Source organism: Onychomys torridus, chromosome 8 (assembly GCF_903995425.1).
Source record: "Onychomys torridus chromosome 8, mOncTor1.1, whole genome shotgun sequence".
NCBI lineage: Eukaryota > Metazoa > Chordata > Mammalia > Rodentia > Cricetidae > Onychomys > Onychomys torridus.
In genome coordinates, this window is record NC_050450.1 from 8526946 (window position 1) to 8548943 (window position 21998).

Consider the following 21998-nt stretch of genomic DNA (forward strand, 5'->3'; position numbering starts at 1 on the left):
GTTCGTTGAACCACATGCTGATGTCTGGAGTGTCACCTGAAGTGATAAGTGAACCTTCTAGACTTTAGAATCTAAAGGCTTTCTTGTGATGTATTCATCGAAATCCTAATTGTCAGTAAAAAATCTAGACAAAGAAACCACAGAGAAGAGCGTCTAATTTAGAAAATGCCATTTTAATCCCCTCACTGAAAAGGCTTCTCTCAACGAGATTGTAACAAAATCCAAGCTTATTCCAAAAGAAAATTTTAATACAAGAGATTTTAGAAAATTAAACAGATTTGTTTAAAAATTCTATTATGTAAACCTTAACCTAAGAGGGGAGTTGAGATACCACATGCTCAGTCTTCTAGGCTGTTCATACCCCAGGCTCCAGACACAGGGCTGTAGCAGCTACAGAGAACTTTCCTGGGATGGATGAAGTTAGCTAACCAGAGCCCTCACTCCCCTGGAGGTCCCAGCTCTCAGGTTCTCTTCCCAGGTGCTCAGCGACACTATGGCTCCTGTGCAACCCACTGTCATGTGTCCTATGTCCCAATTCTTGCTGGGGATTCCCAATCCATCCCACTGATGAAAAAAAAAAAAAAACAAAAAACCAAAACCAAACAGAAAACCTCCATGTGGTCAAGCGGTCTTCCCTGGCAGGAGTGAAGCTGAGCAGGTTGCAGGTGGTGGCTGGAACACGTGGTGAGCAGTGTCTACAAGGCGGGAGAACATGGCCCAGGTGAGAAGTGAACCCGAGCCTTGACACAGCATCCTCTCCAGCTCCGCTAGTGTGCTCTCCACCTTCCCCATGCACTGCCTGCACTTCACTTCCGCAGCATAATAGAGGCCACGTGTTATAAAGACAGGGAGCTGAACTTCTTGGCACAGAAACATTAGATAAAATATACAGTGCTACATTGTGCAAAGTTAGCGCAGAGCCAACCTAAACAGAAAACATTTAACACTAGCTTTAATGAAATAATGCACAATATTTTGAAGAATGCTCATTACAATAGGCCTTGTTCATGAGGAGGCACCTGCCTTCTGGTCACAGCCCTCAGGCCAGAAGGCAGCTTTGGGTGGAATTGACCCTAGTGAGAGTGTTGAGCATTAGGACTTATTGCCATGGGCGTGAGGCTGCTCCTTCTTGCATGCCTCCCAGCCAGTGTAGCAGGGCAGGGGCAGGACATCATGGCTAGACTGTTCCTGGGTCGTCCTGGGCACAGCTGGGTGGGTGTATGCAGGTGCAGGCTGCCAAAGAGATGGAGTCTGGTGGTAGACTTGGGAGACCAGGGCCCAGGCTCTCCTTAGGGGCCAGTTGTGTTTATACAACAGTTGTGTCTTGCACAGACAGATGAAGCTGGAGTAATAGCACAGGAGCCAAGGCCTAGAACACTGTGACCTGGGCCTCAGGACATGTGAACTGTTCCAAGAAGGAAGTTTCAGTAGCCACAAGTATGCCAAGGCCACAGTCAGGATTGGGAAGCAGTGTCCTGAAGAGCTGAGGCTGTGTCAGACCCACTGGGTGGCCACGGCTCTGCATTCTTCTCTGGACTTTGGACCTCATATCTGGGGAGCATTGCAGGGACAGCCTTCCATCACCTGACCACCCCACCCTGTACTGCTCTGCCCAAGTTCCAGGGGGCTCACATGCTCTTGTGAGGTAATGAGATGGGCAACCCGGAGCTAAGAGTGATTGCTAGGTTTCTGTGGGAACAGTGTGGGCAGGGCTGGAGTGTGGTTCACTGGAGAGCTATTGTCCAGTACTTGCAAGGCCCCAGTGTCAATGCCCTACATGGGGAAAAAAGGAGTGGGTAGGAGGCAGATATCAAGCAACCACAGGGCCCCACATGGTCCCTGGAACCATGTTCTTACATCCACAGTATGGCAAAGTTGGGCAAGTTTCCCATAATTAATCCTTGAAAACCAAGGCATTTTAATTTCCTCTGGGTGCCTTTCTTCTTTCTTTTCCTTCCTTCCTTCCTTCCTTCCTTCCTTCCTTCCTTCCTTCCTTCCTTCCTTCCTCCCTTCTCTGCTTTAACTGCAGGTACTGAATGTGAAAGATTGTTCTATATGTTGTGTTTGCAGTGAGAGAGAGAGCCTCTTAGTGACACGTGTTTGGGCCAGGTACCCAAAGACCTGCTACTCAGGACTCGGCTGTGGGAGATGTGGGAGGGTGCAGAGTCCTTTCTTTCCAGAACATGACAGAAAACAAAGTGTCTCCATGCTGAGTACCCCAGCTCAGGAGGCGGACTTGGCCTACCAGAGTCTCACAGGGCCTTTCTGGCTACCAGGTCCAGTTCCCTGACCTACATTCTGGGTGTGGTGTTTGTGTGGAGCCTATGGCCTCTCAGGCAGACAAGAGAGGAACCATGTTGGGTTTCTAGAGCTTGGATTTCTAGGGCGGAGAAACTTCTTGGGTCCTCCCTTCCCAGCAAGCTGAAGATGTTCCCTGCTTCCCCCAACTCTTGCTCCCAGCTGTAAGGGAGGACACATGTGTTCTGCCTCAACTGTGCACAGCCCATCTGGCTCAAGGTGCTCTCCAGAATTGGAACTGTTCAGGCCTCTCTGTCTTCCTGTACTCTGAAGTTCTCTCACCTTCTAGGGAACTTTCTCCAAGCTTTCCTTGGGCCAGGAAGACCCCTGCTTCCCCAGCCCATTTGCCAAGGTCCAGCTTTGAGCTGAAGCCCTTCTAGCCCACATTCAGGCATTTCCAGTTGCCTGCTCTAGGCAGATGTCACTGGAAACTCCTTGGCAGGCAGAGATGTGCATAGTGCTTGGTACATGGTCCCTTCTGCAAGCTCTGCCAAGCTATACCAAGACACCAAGGAGGTTTTGACCTGGGGAAAAGACCACTGAGAGTGGGTCCTGAGATGCAGAGGGACCCAGGCTTGGTGGCAGAGTGCAGAGCTGCCAAGCAGCTGGCTCTTTTCCACTCCATGCCTGTGAGCCTTGGACTCTAGGGTGGTGCCCTGAGGGGAGAGCAAGAGGAGAACATCGTCCTGGGGGGACACAGCATCTGCTCCAACTGAAACATGTTAGGGGACAGCTTGTGCTAAACAACCTCAGGGGACAATCATTCTTGGCTCAGTTCTGGCACTGGGTCTGAGACCCTATAGGACCGGCTTTCCACAGTAATGCCCAGAGCCAAATCTCCAGTGATCTGAGGTCACAACCACCATTTCTAGGACCAGGGGTGTCCTCCTAGGGGTCTCCAGGCTGTCCTGGGCTGGGCTGGATGGTGGAACCCCTCAGGTCCATCTAGCTGCCCTTGCTGGAGCAGCCTCAGGTTTCCTGAATGGATGATGCTTCCTGTAGCAAGCAAGCACCAGGAGGGAAGGCTAAGTTCTTAAAGGACCAAAGTCACCTCCAATGCCTTTGTTAGGCCACTAGAGGCCTATTCCTGGAGAAATCCCAGCCACGGCAGCCATGTGGCCCTGCTGCTGGGTGTCTAACTACCACAGGGAAAGGGGAAGGGGAGGAGGAGTCTCCATCCACAGGCTGCAGCAGGCAGTTGTATCAGGAGACCCAAGAGTGTAAATCATTCTGGTTCCCACATGGGCAAGCGTCATGGGTGGCATCTGAAGGATCCTTCTGCCCACGTGTCGTGCATCTCAACCAGGGGTCCCGGTACCCACTGACCTGCTGGCAGAACTGCAGGAGGTGATAACCAGCCTTGGCCACACTGGGGGTAGTGACAGTGTCCCCATCTTTGTCTGTCCATGAGCGATGCCTTGCTCTAAGGACAGGGACCCAGCAGCTGAAACTGACCAATTTAATTGGGTTGCGTGCGGCAGCAGGAAGAGTGTGTTCTCTGTGGGGACATGGTCATCCTGCCAAGGTGTCCAGAGCCAGCGGCCATGGCTAGGTTGAGCACAAAGTGGCTGGGGTCTGGGATTCCACTGAGGTCAGAGGTCACCACTCTGAGGCTCCACATTGCGCATCTCCCTGGGTTGGCCTCGGGACAGCTTAGGAAAGCGGGAGACTACTTTGGGTCTGCTGTCCTTGTTCAGCGGTTCTCCAGGTGGAGCAATATCCCTGTAAGACAGGAGGAGACTGGTGAAGTAGGAGTTTAAATGCAAATGACATAGGCGAGGACAGGAGTCACATGTGAGAGCAGCAGAGGTCACACAGAGAAGAGAGTATCTGGCCAGCTCCAACTGGTCAGTGGAACTCGAAGAAATGAGACATTCATGTTGCTGTATCAATTTCCCACTTTTTAAACAGCCTGGAATGCGGGCTTTGTCTGAGCTAGCTTTGCGGTACCATGCAGGAACCTGCTTTGAGGCTGAAAGCCAGCTCACCAGCCAGGCACTCTTCATGCTTCCCTCCATCTCACAGCAAAGCCTTATCACAGAGCCAAGGAGAAAATACCACTAAAATCCTAGCACTCAGGGTCATAACAGATGTGTAGCCAGATGTTTTACAGGGACCTCTGCTGGTGTTTATTCAAGAGGAGAGTCAAGGCATGTGCCAGTGTTTGGTGACCAAGGCATGGCTCACAGCCCTGTGGGGAAGCCACTGTGTGGCATGGCTGGTCCCGGAGCCCAGGCTGCAGGTGTGAGCACAGATGTGGAGCTCAATGGATGTTGAGCTCTAAGACTCTCGGCCACAGCTCAGGACGCCCGAGTACCCCATGGAACGAGGAAAGCACACGGGATACAGTCTCAAAGCTTTTGCTTTTATTTCTTCTCCAATCCAATGGAGTCTCACCGACACGAGTCATCAAACATCTACCCACCAGAACAGCCCACAGTCCATACTGTGGTCAGTAGTTACACAACCTGCACCACTGACTTACTTGGACAAATGGGTGGCTACTGCTTAGAGCAAAGTGGGGGAGGATCCCCTACTATGCCCTGCCCTGGGTGGACTGCAGGCTTTATTTTCTTGAGCAGTGCCTCTACAAGCAGGGGCAAAAGCCTCTTCCCATCAAGTTCTGTAGATGAGGTGGAGGCAGAGGCCAGAGAGGATATGTATAAGGTAGGAGGATCATGTTGAGATGAGGAGGCAGTCAAAACGAAGGTGGTGTCAGCTCCAACTCTTCCTGGCAGAGGAGAGTAAGAAAACTCTGGCAAATAGTGAGAGAGGATTTTATGCAGACAGTAGACAGGGTACCAAAATAGGTGTGGGAAGGGTGAGAAGGGGGCCCCACTTCAGGAGAATCTGAAGCTACTACAGGTGTAGGGTGCCTGCCTGCCATCCTAGCACCCCTACTGTGCAGTATATCCATTTGGGGGTGGAAAACAGAAGATAATCAAGACAGTGTCTTGGAAACATGGCTACTTGTCCTAATTCCAGCCTCAGATGGGGGACTCATAGTCACGCCGCTTCTCATAATAATAATGCTGATGCTGAGCCCAGTACCCCAGTCGCAGAAGGTTTCAACATTACCTCAACCTGTAGTCCTGAAAGTCTAGGAGCAAATCCATTCACTGCACATCACCCCTGAGTTCACTACAACCTGAGCTCTGGGCACATGCCCTGGGCCCAACCACTCCACATAGCGGGCCAGGGTTGCTTAAAATGCCACCTAACCTTGTGTGTCCTGGGCACTTGTGTAGCCAGCCCCCTCACTCTCTACCGGCACTTCCCTTGGTTCCTCAAGTGGTACCCTAAGGCTGACTTCTCAGGGCAGTGCCAGCCATGTCTGCAGCCTCAGTCTGAACAACCTCTCAGCCTCCTTCAGACCACATGTGCCACCAGGTCTGTAGGATTTCTTGTTTAGTAGGTTATCACACAGCTTTACTGGGGCATGACTGTCCCGTCACCTCCCTATTGGTTATACTGACATGGTATTGGCTAAGGTGAGCAGCTGTAACACAGACTGAGTGACCTGCAGAGCAGCAACCACATCAACCAAGCCCTGCCTCCAGCCTGCTCTCCAGAGAGGCTGATGTGCCTCATGGGTGCTGCCTGTGGGGGTGGAGCCTGGCAGCAGGTCTCCACCCATCAGCTGGGAAAGGGGTGCAAGAGGGAAACCCTAAAGTCCATATATTACTCTACTGCCAGTGAAGGAAGAGGGCCTCCTTCCAGAAGAGAGATTCAGCTACTGCCCTGAGCTGTCTCACTCAGACCTGAGAGACCCTGTAAGCAGGAGGGCAAAACACTCCCAAGACAGCAGCCTGAACCACACCGGAGGCAGCTGAGCGGACAGACACACTTGGGGTCTGACCCCAGCACCAGGGTCTGTTCTGGGCTCACAAGAGAGCCGTTCTCAGCTCAGATGCACTCCAGAATCACCAGACTCCAAACACAGTGCTCAAGCCTTTAAAGCTTGCTGGAGAACCCAGGGGCTCTGGAAACAAAGAGGCCAGCTGAGAACAATTCAACTCATCACTGAGGCTAAGGGGGCTTTTTGGTAGGCTGGCACACTGTCTGGACTTTGAGGAGAGGGGGCAGGCAGAGTCATGCTTTCCAGTGCTCTCCTAGCAGCAGTGTGCCACTGACTCTTCATTCCAGACTAGACTTCACCCAAGGAACAAGGCTCACTGGGGCTGGAAGCCAAGTGCTCTGCAGCCTTCATCCAGAAGTCAGTGCTCAGAGGAGCAAACTCCTTCAAAGCAAGGCTGCTGTGCTCTCTGCCTGCACCGCTCACCTCAGAGGTAATTTCCACCTAAATGTAGCCAGGACTTGAGAGCCTCCTTCCCGGGCTCCCTCCCAGATCAAGAACAAGAGTGTTCAGAAAGCACATGGCAGCCCATAAAAACATCTTTGCACCTTTCTCAGTAGAGGAAGGAAATGTAGCCTAAGAGATGGCTTCCCCTCTCTCTGCTATCTCAGTTCTTCAGCCTCAAGGTACTTCTTTCACTATTTCCTGGAATAGGCAACACAGAAAGTGGAGCAAATTTAAATAGAAAAGCATAGAGGTAAAATGGAACACGTGTGTCTCCTGCCCCGTCTCCAGAGAGCAGCCCTTTTTATTTTGAGTTGTATCTTTCTTGAATTACCTCCTGCACAGTGTGTGCATGCATGCGTGCTTGCATGTGTATGTGTGTATGTATGTATGTGTGCATGTACGTGTGACTTACACACTGTTTTACCTGTTAATTATACAAATGGAAAAGATGCACTGTGCTGCTGCCTCCTGCTTCTCATGCCAATGGTACATTGTTGAGCTTCTCCTGCTGCTTCATAGAGATCAGCCCCAACATTCTGAAACAAGGCCTCGCAATGGTCAGGCCCTTGTGTCTGTGGCTCTGGAGGGGCTGTTGCATGGGTGCTGCTGCATCCTAGCAGGACTGATGCTGTGGATGGTGTGTGGATGAGTAGGACTGTGGTGATTAGCCTGTGGCACTTTCCTGGACTCTGCTTTAAATTTTTCTTTTTCTTGTGGTCCTAGTGATGAGCCCAGGGCTTTGTGCACACTGAGCAAGTGTGCTCCACTGAGCCAGCCACACCTCAGTCTTCTAGTGTAAGCTTCTGGTTGTTGATCTCATTGTTCAGCCACAACCTAGGGAGGAAGTATGCCCTGCTGTTCCAAACACAAGGATGTGAACTTTTCTCCTTAATGGGCACCTGACTACAAATGAACTATAGTTACCTGCCTATCACTGACATGAGGGCCAGGCCCTGGGTCTGCCATGAGCAACGTTATTCTCTTTCCAGATATGCACGTGTGTCAGAGGACTGTGAAGATGCGGGGCACAGGCTTCAGGGCCTGGGTCTAGGTTCAAACCCTTCTCTAGATAGGTACAAAGGCCTAAATAGACTCAAGGAGCCTGGCACATGCTGATAACCCAACATGAACATGAGAAGGAAGTACTATGAACAGACCAGAGCCTCATGTAAGACTTTCCACCTGCTGTTCCTACAATACCACCCCAGTCAACTTAAGGCCACGGTCCTGCTAGCCACCCCTGCAAGTGTGGCCACATGGTCCCTGTTCCCTCCGCATCCTGACCCACTTCCCTTGGTCCTGTCACACACATACCCATACTTGTTCCTCCTGAGTGGCCTGGGCTGGCTTCTTGGACAGCACAGTTAATCATTTTTGTTCCCAGATGACCTAGCAAATCTGGAGAGTAGGGCTGTCCTCAATGGTTTCCTTGATCATGAAATCTTAGAAAGTGCTAGAGAAACACCTGCCACCCTAATGGACACGGGTGGTTCCAGGACTGGCAGTGGACTTGGTCTGTCTTCACCTGCTCTCTTCTCCGGGCCCAGCTGGAGGGCAAAGTCATCACAGTGTGCTTGAGAGCCTGGACCATGTCCTCCTGCCCCAGAAGGACCCCTGCAGTGTTCTGTGCTTTGACCTTAGCCACAACGGGTTCCTCTAAGTTGGAGCCAAATGGGATCCCTCAATTGTTCCTTCCATGATGAGGCTCAGGTAGAATGACTGTGAATAGCCTAAGGGGAAGCTGCCTATGGGGAGATCCATCAAAAGTACCAGAGGTGCAGAAGAGAGAGAGAGACACCAACTATAGTTGACCCCCACACCTGTGCTCTCCCAGAGAGCACAGTCTTGGAAGGCAGAGGACTTTCTAGGAGTCATGGAAGGGAAGCAGGGAAGACACATTCCAGAGCAGGGGACTAACCAACGGTCACTGTGACACAGGCCACCATGAACTTCCAACACGATTGTGTTCTGTCATGATTACAGGGTCCATCTCCAACAGGCGTCCCCAGACATCATTAGAACTGTGCAGGGGCATGAGGCCCACCTTCTTCTTGGGGGCAGTGAGGACAGATTGCTATCAGGTGTCCAGGATGACTCTGAGACCTTGCTTCTGAGGGAATACACTGACCCCTGCCCTTCATCTTAAGGAATCACTGGTATTTATTACCCTTCCCTAGGCCACACACGGAAGACTGAGGCCACAGAGCATACAAATAGGTTCTTACAAACTACAGGGTTTTTTTGTTTGTTTTTTTGAGACAAGGTCTCACTATGTAGCCCTGGCTATCCCAAACTCACTATGTAGATCAGGCTGGCTCCAAACCCACAGATCTATCTGCCTCTACTTATGAGTCCATGTGTCATCACACCCAGCACCATCTGCCTTTGGAAGGCAGCTCTGCTTTCATTCTGCACCTGTCTGTGCTGAGCAACAGGCAGCAGAGTTAACATTCAAGCAGTGTCTGCACACCACAGACACATGACCCATCCTACCCTCTTCTAGGCCAAGGGCATAGAGATTAGAGTCACCTGTCTGCTTTTACAACCTATCAGGATCCCAGTAGCAGCAGAACCATGTCCTACAGTGGGATCCCATAAGCAGGAGCAATCGTTTCACGAGAACTGGACTTCCTTGGGGCCACCATTGCAGAACTAGAACCAAGTAGTGACCAACACACCACACCTTGCCTAGGACTGCTTAACAATGCAGCACCTCTCCCGTGCCCAAGCTTAAACCCAGAGTTCCCATCAGTACCCAAGCAACTGCCAATGCTTACAAATGGCAACTTTGATTAAAATCATTTCTTGCCTTTTAATCATTACTTTGAAGTGAGTGGCCAGGCCTCATGTCTTCAAACACCCAGAGCAGGGGCTCTGGTTTTAAACTGGGACAGCAGTGGATCAGTACCTCATCTGATCCACCAGTGCATGCAGAGATATGGCACAAGGTCAGAGCACTTGCCTAATATGTTCAATGCCCATTCCCGGCACTGTAAAACCAAAACAGAACGAGAGCAGCAACAAAAAGTCCCCACCTCCTGGCCATGATTGCCCAGCTCGGCCACCCAGGACCATCCTTGACAGCAGCCGTTTCTCAAACACAGTGCCTTTGCACATCCTGCCAGGGCCACACTCCCTATGTCCCCACCCACAGGTAGCTACACTTATGATGAAGCCATTCAGATCTTGAAGTTATAAAGGCAGAAAATGGCTCAAGGGAAGACTTCCATTTGTGGCAACACCTAATTGCATTGATGTTACCACTGGTTTCACAGGTCAAGGTTATAGCCCTGAAAATCAGGGTGCTGGGACCAGCTTGGACTGTAGACAGCTGGACAAAGATAACAGAGGATGGGGAGCAGTAGCCTGGGCTCGAGGCTGTGCCAGCCCATCTTCCAGTATCTAAACGCTCTGAGCTGCACCTGCTTGACAGGCATAGACAGCATCATCCAGAGCCCACTCTTAGCATCAGAGTGCCACTCAGAGAGCAGGCAACATCAAGGCCCCTCCCAGATGGCACTGGGCACCTGCCTGCCCATGTAGCAGCTTCTGTTCTCACTGGCAGGGAGGCAGAAGAAGCTCTAGACTGGAAGATCCTATGAACATTATGTCTTCCCTTGCTGTGCCTTCTCTCTTAGCTTCCAGACCCCATCACTTGGGAGTCTTCCCCCCACCATACCTCCTGCATGGGTTCCTCTTCACCTACTGACATCTCCCAAGTGTAACCACAAGACCTCTCTTCCAAGTCACTCTCCTCAATGACCTTACCTCATTCATTGGTGCCAGGCGCCACTTCTGCATGGACAGCTCCTCCAGGCATCTGTCCTTGGGTTCTAGATGCACCACCTGACCTAATCTGCAAGAATGTCCAAGGGCTTCACAAAGCCCATCTCTTCCTCCTGAGTGTCTCCGGGTCACCATGTATTTACTAAATGGCAACTCTGTGCTTCCAATTCCACACACAGTAATGCACACTCCCTCATACATACCTAGACCTTCAGTGCTGCGTTCTAAACACACTAGGGGATGACAGCTTTCTCCCCCATACCTTTCCATAGTCACCCTCCTTCATCCTCCATGTTCAAACTCCTCCCCCAGGGTCCCCCATCCCATTCCCTAGACTACAAGGTTTTCTGGAACCTACTGTCCTTGCTCTGGCACCTCCCCTCACCAAGCTGGCATTTCTGCTGTTTTGAGAAGGCTCAACAGTCTGGGCCTCAGGGCCTTTGCACCTGCAGTTCATTCTGCCAGGATCTATCCCTGAGGTATATAATCCACCTCTCTCTACCTTTGAGGTCTTCTCCAACTACAATATTAACACATTCCCACCAGGCCTGTTCCCACTTTTGTGTGAAGTAATCACTAGCTGGTGTGCATATCACCCCCTGGACAACTCAATGTCTGTGTCCCCAACCAAAGGTGAGACCTGAGTTGCTCTAGAACCGTCAGTAACTGCTTGGAATTAGGCATATGCTCCACACTTGGGCCATGCTCTTGGCTGGCCTGGGTTACTACACTGACAGATCCCAGGTAAGCTAGCTGAGCCTGGTCTTCCTTTGAGTGCTGGGACTAATTTGAACCCTTTCTTTTTTAGCAGGGAAGGTAGCTGCTTAAACATCTCTAATTTTCTTGTCATGTTTTGTTCATTTATTTTTTGTCAAAACAACAGTTTGAATCACAGCAGTCCTGTAGATAATAGGAAATACAGATTTTTCCCTCTTGTTCATGTAATTGTTTATAATTATCAATAGATCAATCTAGTATTCATATTCCCCTCATGGTATCCTTTTTGGGTTGAACATGGGATTAATGGTAACAGGTTTTCATGACTAGAACACCTCCTGTGTGCCTCCTACACTCGTGGCACCAACCCTATCCTCCCACGTACAGTCATGCTACATCTCCATGTCACAGGCGCAAACGGAAGGCTGCAAGTGCAGCTCAGAGATGGACTGAGGACTTGAACACAGCACAGCCTCACTATTCCCATCTCATCTCATGCACTGAGACATGGGGGTTGGCCTCCCAAATCACAGTCCTGAAGGAGGTCCTCATCAGCCCTCCACTGTCAAACAGTAACTAGCCCAGACTGCCCAGTGACTGAGCTTGTCCCTGGGGTTCAGGCCCCTCTTAGAAGTGACTTGTGCCAGAGAAGGTTCCCTCTCCCACTCGGGTGCTCCAGCAGTGATGGTCTGGAAGCCACGAGAGGCAATAAGGAGCCCTGGCTGGGTACCTGAGGGCTCCTTCCCTGCTCACTACAGTCCACATGGGTGAGAACCTTAGGCCATCATTCAGAGGCTTCCCCTCCATGGACTGTAACTGCCCCTTTCCCACCCGACATTCCCATGACCTGACTACATTTCATTCTATAATGGCAGGGAGGGGCTCGCCAGGACCAGGACCTGAACCATGAATCTTACAGCCATAAAGCCTAGGCCTGCAGCGGCAGCCATAAAGCCTAGGCCTGCAGCGGCCTGTATAAACTCAGTCAACTCCCCCCCCCCCATTTTCCTGTCCCTTTTGAGGGGAGAGTGGAGGAAATGAGCCATTGTTGGTAATCAGAGCTCCTGGGAGTCAGTGGAGCCCACCTCATCATGGCTGAGCGACAAAGGCAAGGTAACTGACTACTGTCTATTTCTATGACATTTCTATGACACGCCATTTCCATATGGAAGTTCAATCAAGGCCCCTATGGGAAAGCAAGTGACTAAAGGTGACCAGAAGGTCCCATGGCCCTCTCTTCCCTGTCAGTTCTTTCCAGCAGGCTGCTGCCTCGTGACTTCCAGCTGAGTATCAGGAAGTACTATCAAAGCCCCTAGGCTCCAAGCCACCATCAGCCTCTTTACATCAGCGGCTTAGAGCTCTGCAGCAGGAACAGCCTGGAGCGCTGACTTAGCTATCAGTTGCAGCCCAGGCCTGTCCTTTACTGCGGCTGACCTTGCCACTCAGGCTGGAGGCCCCTCTGTGGAGTGTTGAGACACGTTTTCCTCTGCTGAGGACAGCGTCTCTGTCAGGGATGGCAATCCAGGTTGTGTGGGCATTCTGAATATGCCAGGAGGTTCCACAGGAGGATTAGAGTACAGTTCAAGGGTGCCCCCAAGTTCCTCATACAACCTGTGAGAAATGATCCCTGGCCCTCAGGTCCCCAGTGTGAGGGCATGTTACCCCAGTCCTCTCACTACGCCCCTGCTCAGCCTGTGAGCGAGTGTGAGCTGACTGCCCTCTGCCACTTTGTCCTAGATGTGGCCCAAGGAAAGCTCACCAAGAGACCAGCCAATCCAGGGGCTCCTGGTCTGCCATCTGAAGTGGGAGCAGTATTAGGGCTTTGGGCCACTGAGGCCTATGGTTGGTGTTTTCTACATAGCAGTAACAAGGCAGGAGACAGTGGGGACATAACCACTTTCATGGTCACCCTAGACAGCATATTTTAAAGTTTAGAGGGACGGCTATATGACTGTCTGGCCCACGGAGAGGAGAGCTGTTATCAGAACAGGAGGCACTGGGATAGGATGAGTCCGTCAGCTTCTGTGTACCGTAAGCACACCTCTGCTATTACAGGGATTTTGTCACTTTTTAAAAAACTAACCTTAAATTGGATGGAGGGTATTGTGCCAAAAATAACCTAATATTTTTCCCTTTTCCCTTTCTCAAAACCGAATTTTCTGAGGCTCCAATGTTTAAAAATAAAAGCCATGAAGTAGGGCGGGCAACTTTAGTAACATCTGTGCTGCCAACCTGTATCCTTTGGGGACTAAAGTGAGACTTTGAACTCAAAAGCAAAGCCGTGACTGCAGTCTGAACCGTACCCCCTGTACAGGCACTTGGTGGCATTTCTTTTAATCCTCTCAAGCCTGGGAGGTCTTTGTAACTAGCTCCATTTTACAGATAAGAACACTGAGGCAGAGAGCCAGGCCAGAGGCTATGAAGATCTAGCATCTGACCGCAGGTCTTGTGTGGCCCCGTCTTGCACTTTCTGCATGACCATGGCTCCAGTGTGATGTGGCGGGAACTCTGCACCACAGCCTGGCTCCCCCTTAAGGAGAGCTGCCTAAGGAGAGCAGAAGGCTTCCCCTCTGCTGCTGGGACTCTGGGCTCAGGCGTGAGGGTGTGTGATGTGAACACCATCACAGCCAAGGCCTTTCAGATCAGAATAAAGGATATAGCTGTGGCCTGGACAAACATGGAGACATTTCTGTGGGTCTTAGTGAACATTCTTGCTGTGCTCTACCATCTCAGATGCCACACACTCCGCCATGTTTCTAAGGAGCCTGGAAATTATCTGCACACAATCCTACTAGTGACACCAGCCGTTGTCACCACTGCCATTCCTGAATTTCCTGTGCAGCTCAGCCTCAGCATGCCAACTGCCAGCACTGCCTGAAGAAGGGGAAACAGAGGCACCAAGCCTGTAAAGGGGCAAAGCAGCAGGTTAGTGACTAGGACATAGCCTTGAGTCACACCCAGCCTGCAGCCCTCCATCACCACAGATGCCACTACTGAGCCCTTGGGAGGAAAAGTTCCCAAATGGCCTGTGCAGCAGCAGCAGCAGCAGCAGCAGCAGCAGCAGCAGCAGCAGCAACAGCATTGCTTCCTGTTGTATCAGTAGGTTCTCAACCTGCCTCCTCAGAGCAGCCCTGTCACAGCAAGTCCCCAAGTGTGAATATGAGGAATCCAAACAGCCCTGCTCTTCCTCTGCAGGCAGATCGCCGGCTTCAATGTTTCAGAGCCATTTAGCACATCCCGGGCGTCTTAGACAAACAAGGAACATGAAAGGGCTGTGGCTCCCACGCAAGCCAGCAGGGAAGAGCAGGCCAGGTCCAGTGTGGAGCGGACATTGGAGGCCAGAACCCCGAGTTCCTCGTTGCATTTCCCTCAGCCCCTTTTCCGAGCCCTTTCTGAAACCTGCACTTCAGGTGAGCTCCAAAGTGGGGACTTGGGTAGAACTTGCAGGGGCTGCAGTAGACACAGCTTGAGCCCAGGGAGCTTCCACAGGAAATGGAGAGCAGCCACATGCCCTCGGCAAACTTTGATCTGACTCACTTGGCAGTGGAGAACTGGTAAGGAAGCAGTTCCTGCCCCCAACCCCCATGTCCCAGCTGCACACTGGCTGGGCTACTTCCCTCCCAGGCTCACTTTTCTGCCCTGGAGAAGAGACAGTGACACAGACACTAGAGGGACACGTGGGTCTCAATGACTCAATGAAGCCCAACCTGGTTTGGGGCATCTGGCAGGGCAAGGAACACATCGTTTTCAACACCGTCTCACTCCTGACTATGGAGCCCAGGGGTCTGCAGACAAGATCCAAGCAATCTACTCCTCAGCCTGCTCAGAGCCTCTCAAAATGGCATGCCTACCGAGGGCACACCAGAGTCATGCTTCTAGAACATGCTCATACAGCTCCTACCCTACGCAAACGAGCACATTAGTGTTTATGTCACTTGCAAGCATGTGCCTTTGTTTGCCACCAGCTCAGCATCTGCAAAGGCACAGTAGGCAAATGGGAAGAAGGAAAAGGAAAAAAGGAGAGGAACACAAGTCCATCCTTCAACCCAGTGGCACAGGAGCATGGGTGCAAGGCTTACAACCTTGGACTTTGCCCAGTGCCTCTTGGCTAAACCAAGATCCAAGGACATAGGTGGCTTCCTACCCCAGGCCAGACCTGGGCGAATAATGGAGATAGGGATGCTGTGGAAGGTCAGAGTCCAGCAAAGCGAGGCACAATCCTTTCACCCCAAATGCCACTGCAGTTACACTTATTTTTAAACCCTCTCCACTCTTGGCTTCGTAGCTTGTGCTGGAGAGACATCTTGAACAGCTCGGCAGTGATGAGGACTGTGGTGCCTTGGCAATCTGCCACAGCAACTTAGGATAGAAGGTTCTGAGTTGTACGTGTCAGTAACCCCTTTTGAGACAAAAGGCCTCAATGCAGGCTCAAGTGGGCCCTGCCAGAGACAAGGATCCCACTGCGACCCTGGGCAAAACTTAATTGCTTTCTGGGAGACCATAGATTTCTCATTTCAGCAGAAACTATAGTGAACAACATTTGGAGTAAAAATGGCAGTGGGTGGGGGAGGAACAGGGACCACACTTCTGCTGAACCTCCACATGGGGGTCTGAGCTGCAACACACTTTACTCTCCCCAGCTGTCCCTCCCAGGGGCATGGCAGCTTCCAAGAGATGAGTGACTCTTCAAAGAAATGTTTTAATAGCGTGTTAAGTGACAGTCTAGCAAATCACTGAAGCCATGCGATGTGCTGCCCAGTTCCTCAGAGAACTCTTGAAGTCAGGCCTCCCTTCATTAGTGGCACCAACTTTTCCCCAGGCACCTGAGTAAATCGCATTCCTTGGAATCCATCTTTCTCAAAAGTGCTGGGAGACTGGACCGACAGCTAGGGAGTCTTCATGGAACCAACCTAGGCCCTCTGCATGTGGTGGCAGTCCTATAGCTGGGTCTGTTTGTGGGGCCCCTAGCAGAGGGATCAGGACCTGTCCCTGGTGCATGAGCTGGCTTTTTGGAACCTAGTCCCCATGCTGGATGCCTCGCCCAGCCCTGATGCAGGAGGAGGAGCTTGGTCCTGATACACCATGCTATGTTGGCTCCCATGGAAGGCCTGCCCCTTTGTGAATGGAGGACGAGTACATGAGGAGGGGGTAGATGGAAGAGGGGAGGGGAAGAAAGGAGGGAGGGAAAGTTGTGGTTGGTATGTAAAATAAATGAAAAAATGTAATAAAAGAAAAAGAAAAAAAAGTACTGGAAGAACACAGCCAAAGTGGGGCTCCTCAGAGTGGACAGCAAGGGCTGCCATCTCTCCGCTCCCTATCTGGTGTGTGCAGGGGAGTCTGGCCCCCCATGTGCCACACTGGTACAGAGTCCAACATGAAGAAGAAATGCCCACTTTCCACTGTCCCACTTTATGCCTCAGAGCTGTGTCAGGCATTTTCCAGGAAAGGAACAGAGTCCAAAAGTAGGGGGGAGGCACATTCAGATCTGTGGGGATGTCGGGCTGCTTAAAACCATGCTCTCATTGCCAAACGTAAGGGACATTGACAACTGCAGAGTGTGTGTGTGTGTGTGTGTGTGTGTGTGTGTGTGTGTGTGTGTGTGAGAGAGAGAGAGAGAGAGAGAGAGAGAGAGAGAGAGAGAGAGAGAGAGAGCAGGCACTGTCCAACACCAGAGCCAACACTGTATAACCTGAGGACTTGAAGGCATATTCTGGAGGGAATTCACCAGCCAGTTCTTCTGATCTACCCTGTTCCCTGTCCTATCTCCAGGAGGGGGTTGGCTACTAGAATAGGAAGTACATACAGAGACTGGCCCACAGAGCAGACAGTCAGGCACATGGCATAAGCAAATGCAGAATGGTTGACAGAAGTGTGGTGACACTATCTTAAGTCCATCACCTATGCAGAAGGGGTCTGGGAAGAGCAGCCGTGATCCAGGGCCACACCTTTGAATCTGCAAAACTAGGCAGTTCTGTGAGTGTGTTGCAGAGTAAGTGAGCAGGCGAGAGACAAACCAGTCAGAGAATGATGTGTGGGGCAGGGAGGCTGGGTTAGCATTAGGAGACAATATGATCTGGGGCTTCAGAGTCACCAGCAGCTACAGCTGAGCGTTGTATGGTGGGAAACAGGGCAAAATCAAGCTTATGCTCAAGAGAAACCTGGAATTTCAATGTTTTAATCTGATGACATTCAGTTGTTTTACAGTGGCAACTACTCCACTTAAAAACAAATGAGAAAACACCATTGTCTGATCACATCAGAAACAGAGGAATGTCTGTCCACAGGATGTAAGTTTTCCAACTAAATCTTCAAACCTAGGTGAAGGTATCATTCTGCCCAGGCTCCCCAAGTGCTGGGAGGGGCCCTGAGATCACTTATGCCTCCTCTCTGGCTGCACTTTGTTTTTACATGTTATAAAACAGTCTACATATGTAATAACATGGCTATAATCTAACTGGTGGGAAACCTTATGAGGTCGGTATTTTAATGGCACCTCATGTAATTCCCCCAGTAGAAAGAGCACAGCACCCATCCACTGAGAGCCTAGGAGACAGTGAGATAAGACATGTGGCATGAGGCTGGCCCACATAACTGTGACACTGTCTTAGGAAATGCATCCCTGGATATTCACTCACTAGATGGGACCTTTAAAATCAGTGTCTGAAAGAACCAAGGGACAGCTGCAGAGATGTATTAACAATAATGCTTTGAGGGTTTATTTCTTAAATTGAGAAATGTATGGGTGTATGCATGTATATGTGCATATATATTTGTATGTGTCTGTGTATCTGTGCATTTGTATGTGTTTGTGTGTGTGTGTGTGTGTGTGTGTGTGTGTGTGTATAGATGTGTTTGTCCATACTTGTCTATGTATCTATCTGTATGTGTATATCTGAGTATACTTGTCTGTGTATCTATGTCTCTAACTGGAACTCTCTAGCTAGGAACTTCATCAGGGATGCTGGTCTCATAGTCTATGAGCAACACAGACAGAAGACATCCTGGGGACCTTTGCTAGTATGGGCAAGACTTAGCTGCAGATCATCCTCTGCACACAAAATGAGAACACCTGCAGCTTTCACCCTGCAATCTCACCTTGCCCACAAAAGACAAGAGATGTGGCTTAATTTGCAATGTCAAGGAGACCCAAAGGGACATGGCTACTTAGTGCTGCCCAGATCTAGCCTGGTGTTTGGTCAAACTTCTATTTCCCAATCTCCTGCGAAAACTCCCTTTGTTCTTTAAGCTCACAAAACTGGACCCTGTGCTTGGCGTGCTCATCAGGAATAGACAATTTCCCCCTCGGCACCGATGAACACAGACAGCTGAGCCTGCATTCCATGTTGCACATAGCACTACAGCTGTCACAATTCAGCAGCCTCACAGGCCAGCATGTGGGAATCAACACTGGACTGGGGTGGCTGGCCTTCTGGAGCCAGCTGGGACCCTGGTATCCTTCAAGGGCTATCCTTCCTCAGCTTCCTGCCATCAGTCCTCTTGGGGTTTGCCTGATAACTCTCTTTACAACTGAAAATAAAGCCCAAATTCCTGGGACTCAAAGGGAATGGTTATTCCCAACACACCTGGGCTGGAGCTGTCTGTGAAAATGAGCTAGTGTTCTTCATGATGTAATGTGCCTTCCCCAAGTATGGACATCCAGGCCCTGGCATTACTAATAAATGGATAATGGGAAAACATGGTGTCCCAATGCATGTCTTTTAAACAGGGAAAAGGCATCTTTCAACACACAGTACATTAGACTTCTGTCTTTTCACAAAACCTTGAGAGAACCAGAACCCATGAGCAACCTTTTCAGCTACAACAAAAGGACTTTTGCAGGGCAGAAAGTAGCCCTGTGTCTGTCTTGTCAGAAGCTCAACCTGGAAATTCTGGCACATCCCACAGACAAGAGTGGAAACCAGCCTCTTTCTGCTGTAGCATCACTGTGGGAGTGAACCCCCCAGATGTCTTCTGCATAATGTTTTAAAGAGCCCCAGTGGTAGGAAACTAATTTTGTCCCAGCAAATTATACAGACTCAGACAAGGGCTTCTCAAATGAGAATCTCAAACCTACCCTTGGGGACCCAGGGGCTTTCTCCTATGGCTTTTCATACCTGGGACTTCCATGAGAGACTATTACAAATAATTACCTTCAACAGGACCTGGAGATTATGAAAATCATAGGGCTTCATGATCTTGGTCGCCTTAACTGAGGACATAAACACCCCAGGCAAGGCTGACACTTGGAGCAGAGGTGCTGGTCACTGACAAGGCACCACCTCAAGCACTACCCAAATACACCTGGCCTAACAGTGGCCCCGAGAAATGAGTACAAGGGAAGCAGAGCTCAAGTGGTGTCCAGGAGCATTCCCCCACGACAGGCACTCACACAAAGAAGGGCACCAGCTGCACCAGGGTCTCCTTCTTGGGGTTGGCAGCAAACTCAGGAACCATCTGGATGACCTTGTTCATGACGCTGCGCAGGTAACTCTGGAGCTGTTTTCGTCGCTCCTCCACGAACTTGGCATCCTAGGAACACAGAGAATGTGTGCACTCAGCATGCTTGTGTCATGAGCTCAGGGATCTTGTCCAACATGGACTCATCAGGCAACAACTGCCAGTGGGGCTGGAGTACGGCTCAGTGGTGGAACACTTGCCTATCACGCGCAAGGCTTGGGTTCCGTCACTGCTGTGCACAGCTGGTCTGTCTCCATGGCTTTGCATGTGCTGTGGGAAAGATACCTGGGATGGTATTTTTAATAAGCATAGTGAAGGCATGTCCAATACATTCTGTGTATAGTGTGGTTCCACAAATGAGTAAGTGAATCACTAGGTGTGGGTGTTACTTCTTGGCACCACAATATTATAAGTGTGGCAATGTAGACCAAAGACAGAACAGTGAACCCAATCATTGCAGTGACTCTGATGGAGTTCACAGGCCACTAGAGGTGGCATAAATGAATCTAGTGACCACACAGGTATGCATGGTGATTAGTCACACTGCTATCCTCTGGAGTACATGCTTAATTTGTCTTCACAGGTTTTCAAGATACGAATCTGTCACTGATCACAAAAGGTTCTATGAACAAAAAAATTTACCATCTCCTCAAAATGTGGCTAAAGCTGTGTGGCACAGCCGGAGGCAGGCACAGCGTCCAAGTCAGACAGCTGCTCCACTGGGTGTGTGCTCAGAGGCTGCACGCTCCTCGGCCACTCCTCCTCCTGCGTCTGTCTGGCCTTTACACGCAGGATGACTGCACAGAGAGTAGCCGCTCCATTGCAGACCCTCTGTCTGGACCTGTGTGACGATTCTCTGGGTACTCTGAGAGACATGGTGTGTATGTAAGCATCCTTGATGGCCCTCTGTCCAAGACTGAGTTTAAGTTTTTACTACCTTTTCAAATTTGTGTGTGCATGTACATATGCCACAGTGTGTGTGTGGCAGGAGTTGATTTTTCTTCTTCCGTCATATGGTCCAACTCAGGACGTCAGGCTGATGACACTCAGTTGTGTTACTGCAGTTTTTCTGAGACTATAGTTTTACAGAGCCCTGTGTGTTCTCTGGCAAGTCTCCTTTAGGAACTGTGTGGGAGGAAGAACCAGGGAGAATCTGCCAGCAGGGCTTCCCCTGGCCTCCTGTCCAAAGCCATGCCATAAGTTGTCCCAGTGCAACCCCAGTGCCATAGGTTGGTTAGTTACAACAGCACTGCCCCAGGCCAGTGGCCGAAATCTCCACAGCCTGGCAGGGTCAAGCTGGAACCACTTGGCCTGTGCCCATTGAGTCTGGATGCTGGATTCTGCTCCTTGGTCCCCACATGTTAACACATCATTAAGTGACTAGATGTTCATTCCTGAGGGGGTGGATGGGCCAGGTGGACCTACTCAGGCCTGGGTTTTAATTTGCATAAGAAACCTCGAAGGCCAGCTTGAAAGGCTCTACAGCAAGAAGGTGAGAAAGGTGCTGTCAACCCTGGAGGGGCTTGTGGAGGGTTCTGGGTTTGGACAGGGACACTTGGCACTACAGCCACAGGAGGTCAGTGGTGCTATGCTGAGCCACAGAGCCAAAGGAAGGCAAGTACCCAAAGAGGACATGCCCCCAGCAGTCTAGCCAGCCCATCCAGGTCCCACAGGCTGACATGACAGATGGGGGTCTCACCTGGAGGAACCCCCAATTCTTTCCTAGCACCCACTCATATTGAGAGCCAATACCCGGGAACCTATCCTGTCTTCATAAAAGAAACTCCAACTGAGCAGCAACCATTGTCTATGTGTGTGCGTGCATGCGTGTGTGTTTACATGTATACAGAGACCAGAGGAAAACCTTGGGTGCAATTCCTCCAGAGGTACCATCCACCTTATTTTTGAGACAGAATTTCTTACCTAGAGCTCCCTAAGTAGGCTGGTTAGCTGGCCAGTGCGTCCCAGTGAGCAGAGCATGCATCATCATGCCCAGGGGTTTTTTGTTTGTTTGTTTGTTTGTTGTTTTAAGGAAGTGAGCCAAGCTAAGGATTTCCCCCCTTTTATTTGGTTTTAATGTTTTAATTGAACTCAGACCTCAAGCTTGCATGCATGATAAATGTTTTCCAGAATGCACTAACTCCCCTGTGAGCAGAAGCACACCTCAAGTCTTTCCTGTGCCCCATACCCCCAGGAGCTGCATCCTTATGTCACAACCACAGCTGGTGACAGGTCTGGATGGGAAGAACCTGCCCAAGGCCCTAAACTCAATGGCAGCTGAACAGAGATACAGGTCTTCAAGGAGCAACTTCAGACCCTTAACTCAACACAACCTCCAACCTTCAGAAGTAAACTCTCCTGGCCATCTCTCCCTGACAGTCACCTGTATTCTGTTCACAGAAATCCCGCTTCCTCCCTGGCTTTAGCAGAAGCCATG

At 50.5% G+C, this 21998-nt stretch overlaps 1 protein-coding gene across 1 annotated transcript in view; it reads right to left on the reverse strand.

Moving 5' to 3' along the window:
• Window positions 1-598: 598 nt before the first annotated feature.
• Snx29 (sorting nexin 29) overlaps window positions 599-21998 on the reverse strand; it is a 470841-nt gene continuing 449441 nt past the window's right edge. The window contains exons 20-21 of the mRNA XM_036196324.1: window positions 19494-19633; window positions 599-4020 (exon numbers count right to left, since the gene is read on the reverse strand). Coding sequence (XP_036052217.1) covers window positions 3891-4020; window positions 19494-19633 — 270 coding nt within the window. The 3' untranslated portion in view covers window positions 599-3890. The remainder of the gene's footprint in view (window positions 4021-19493; window positions 19634-21998) is intronic.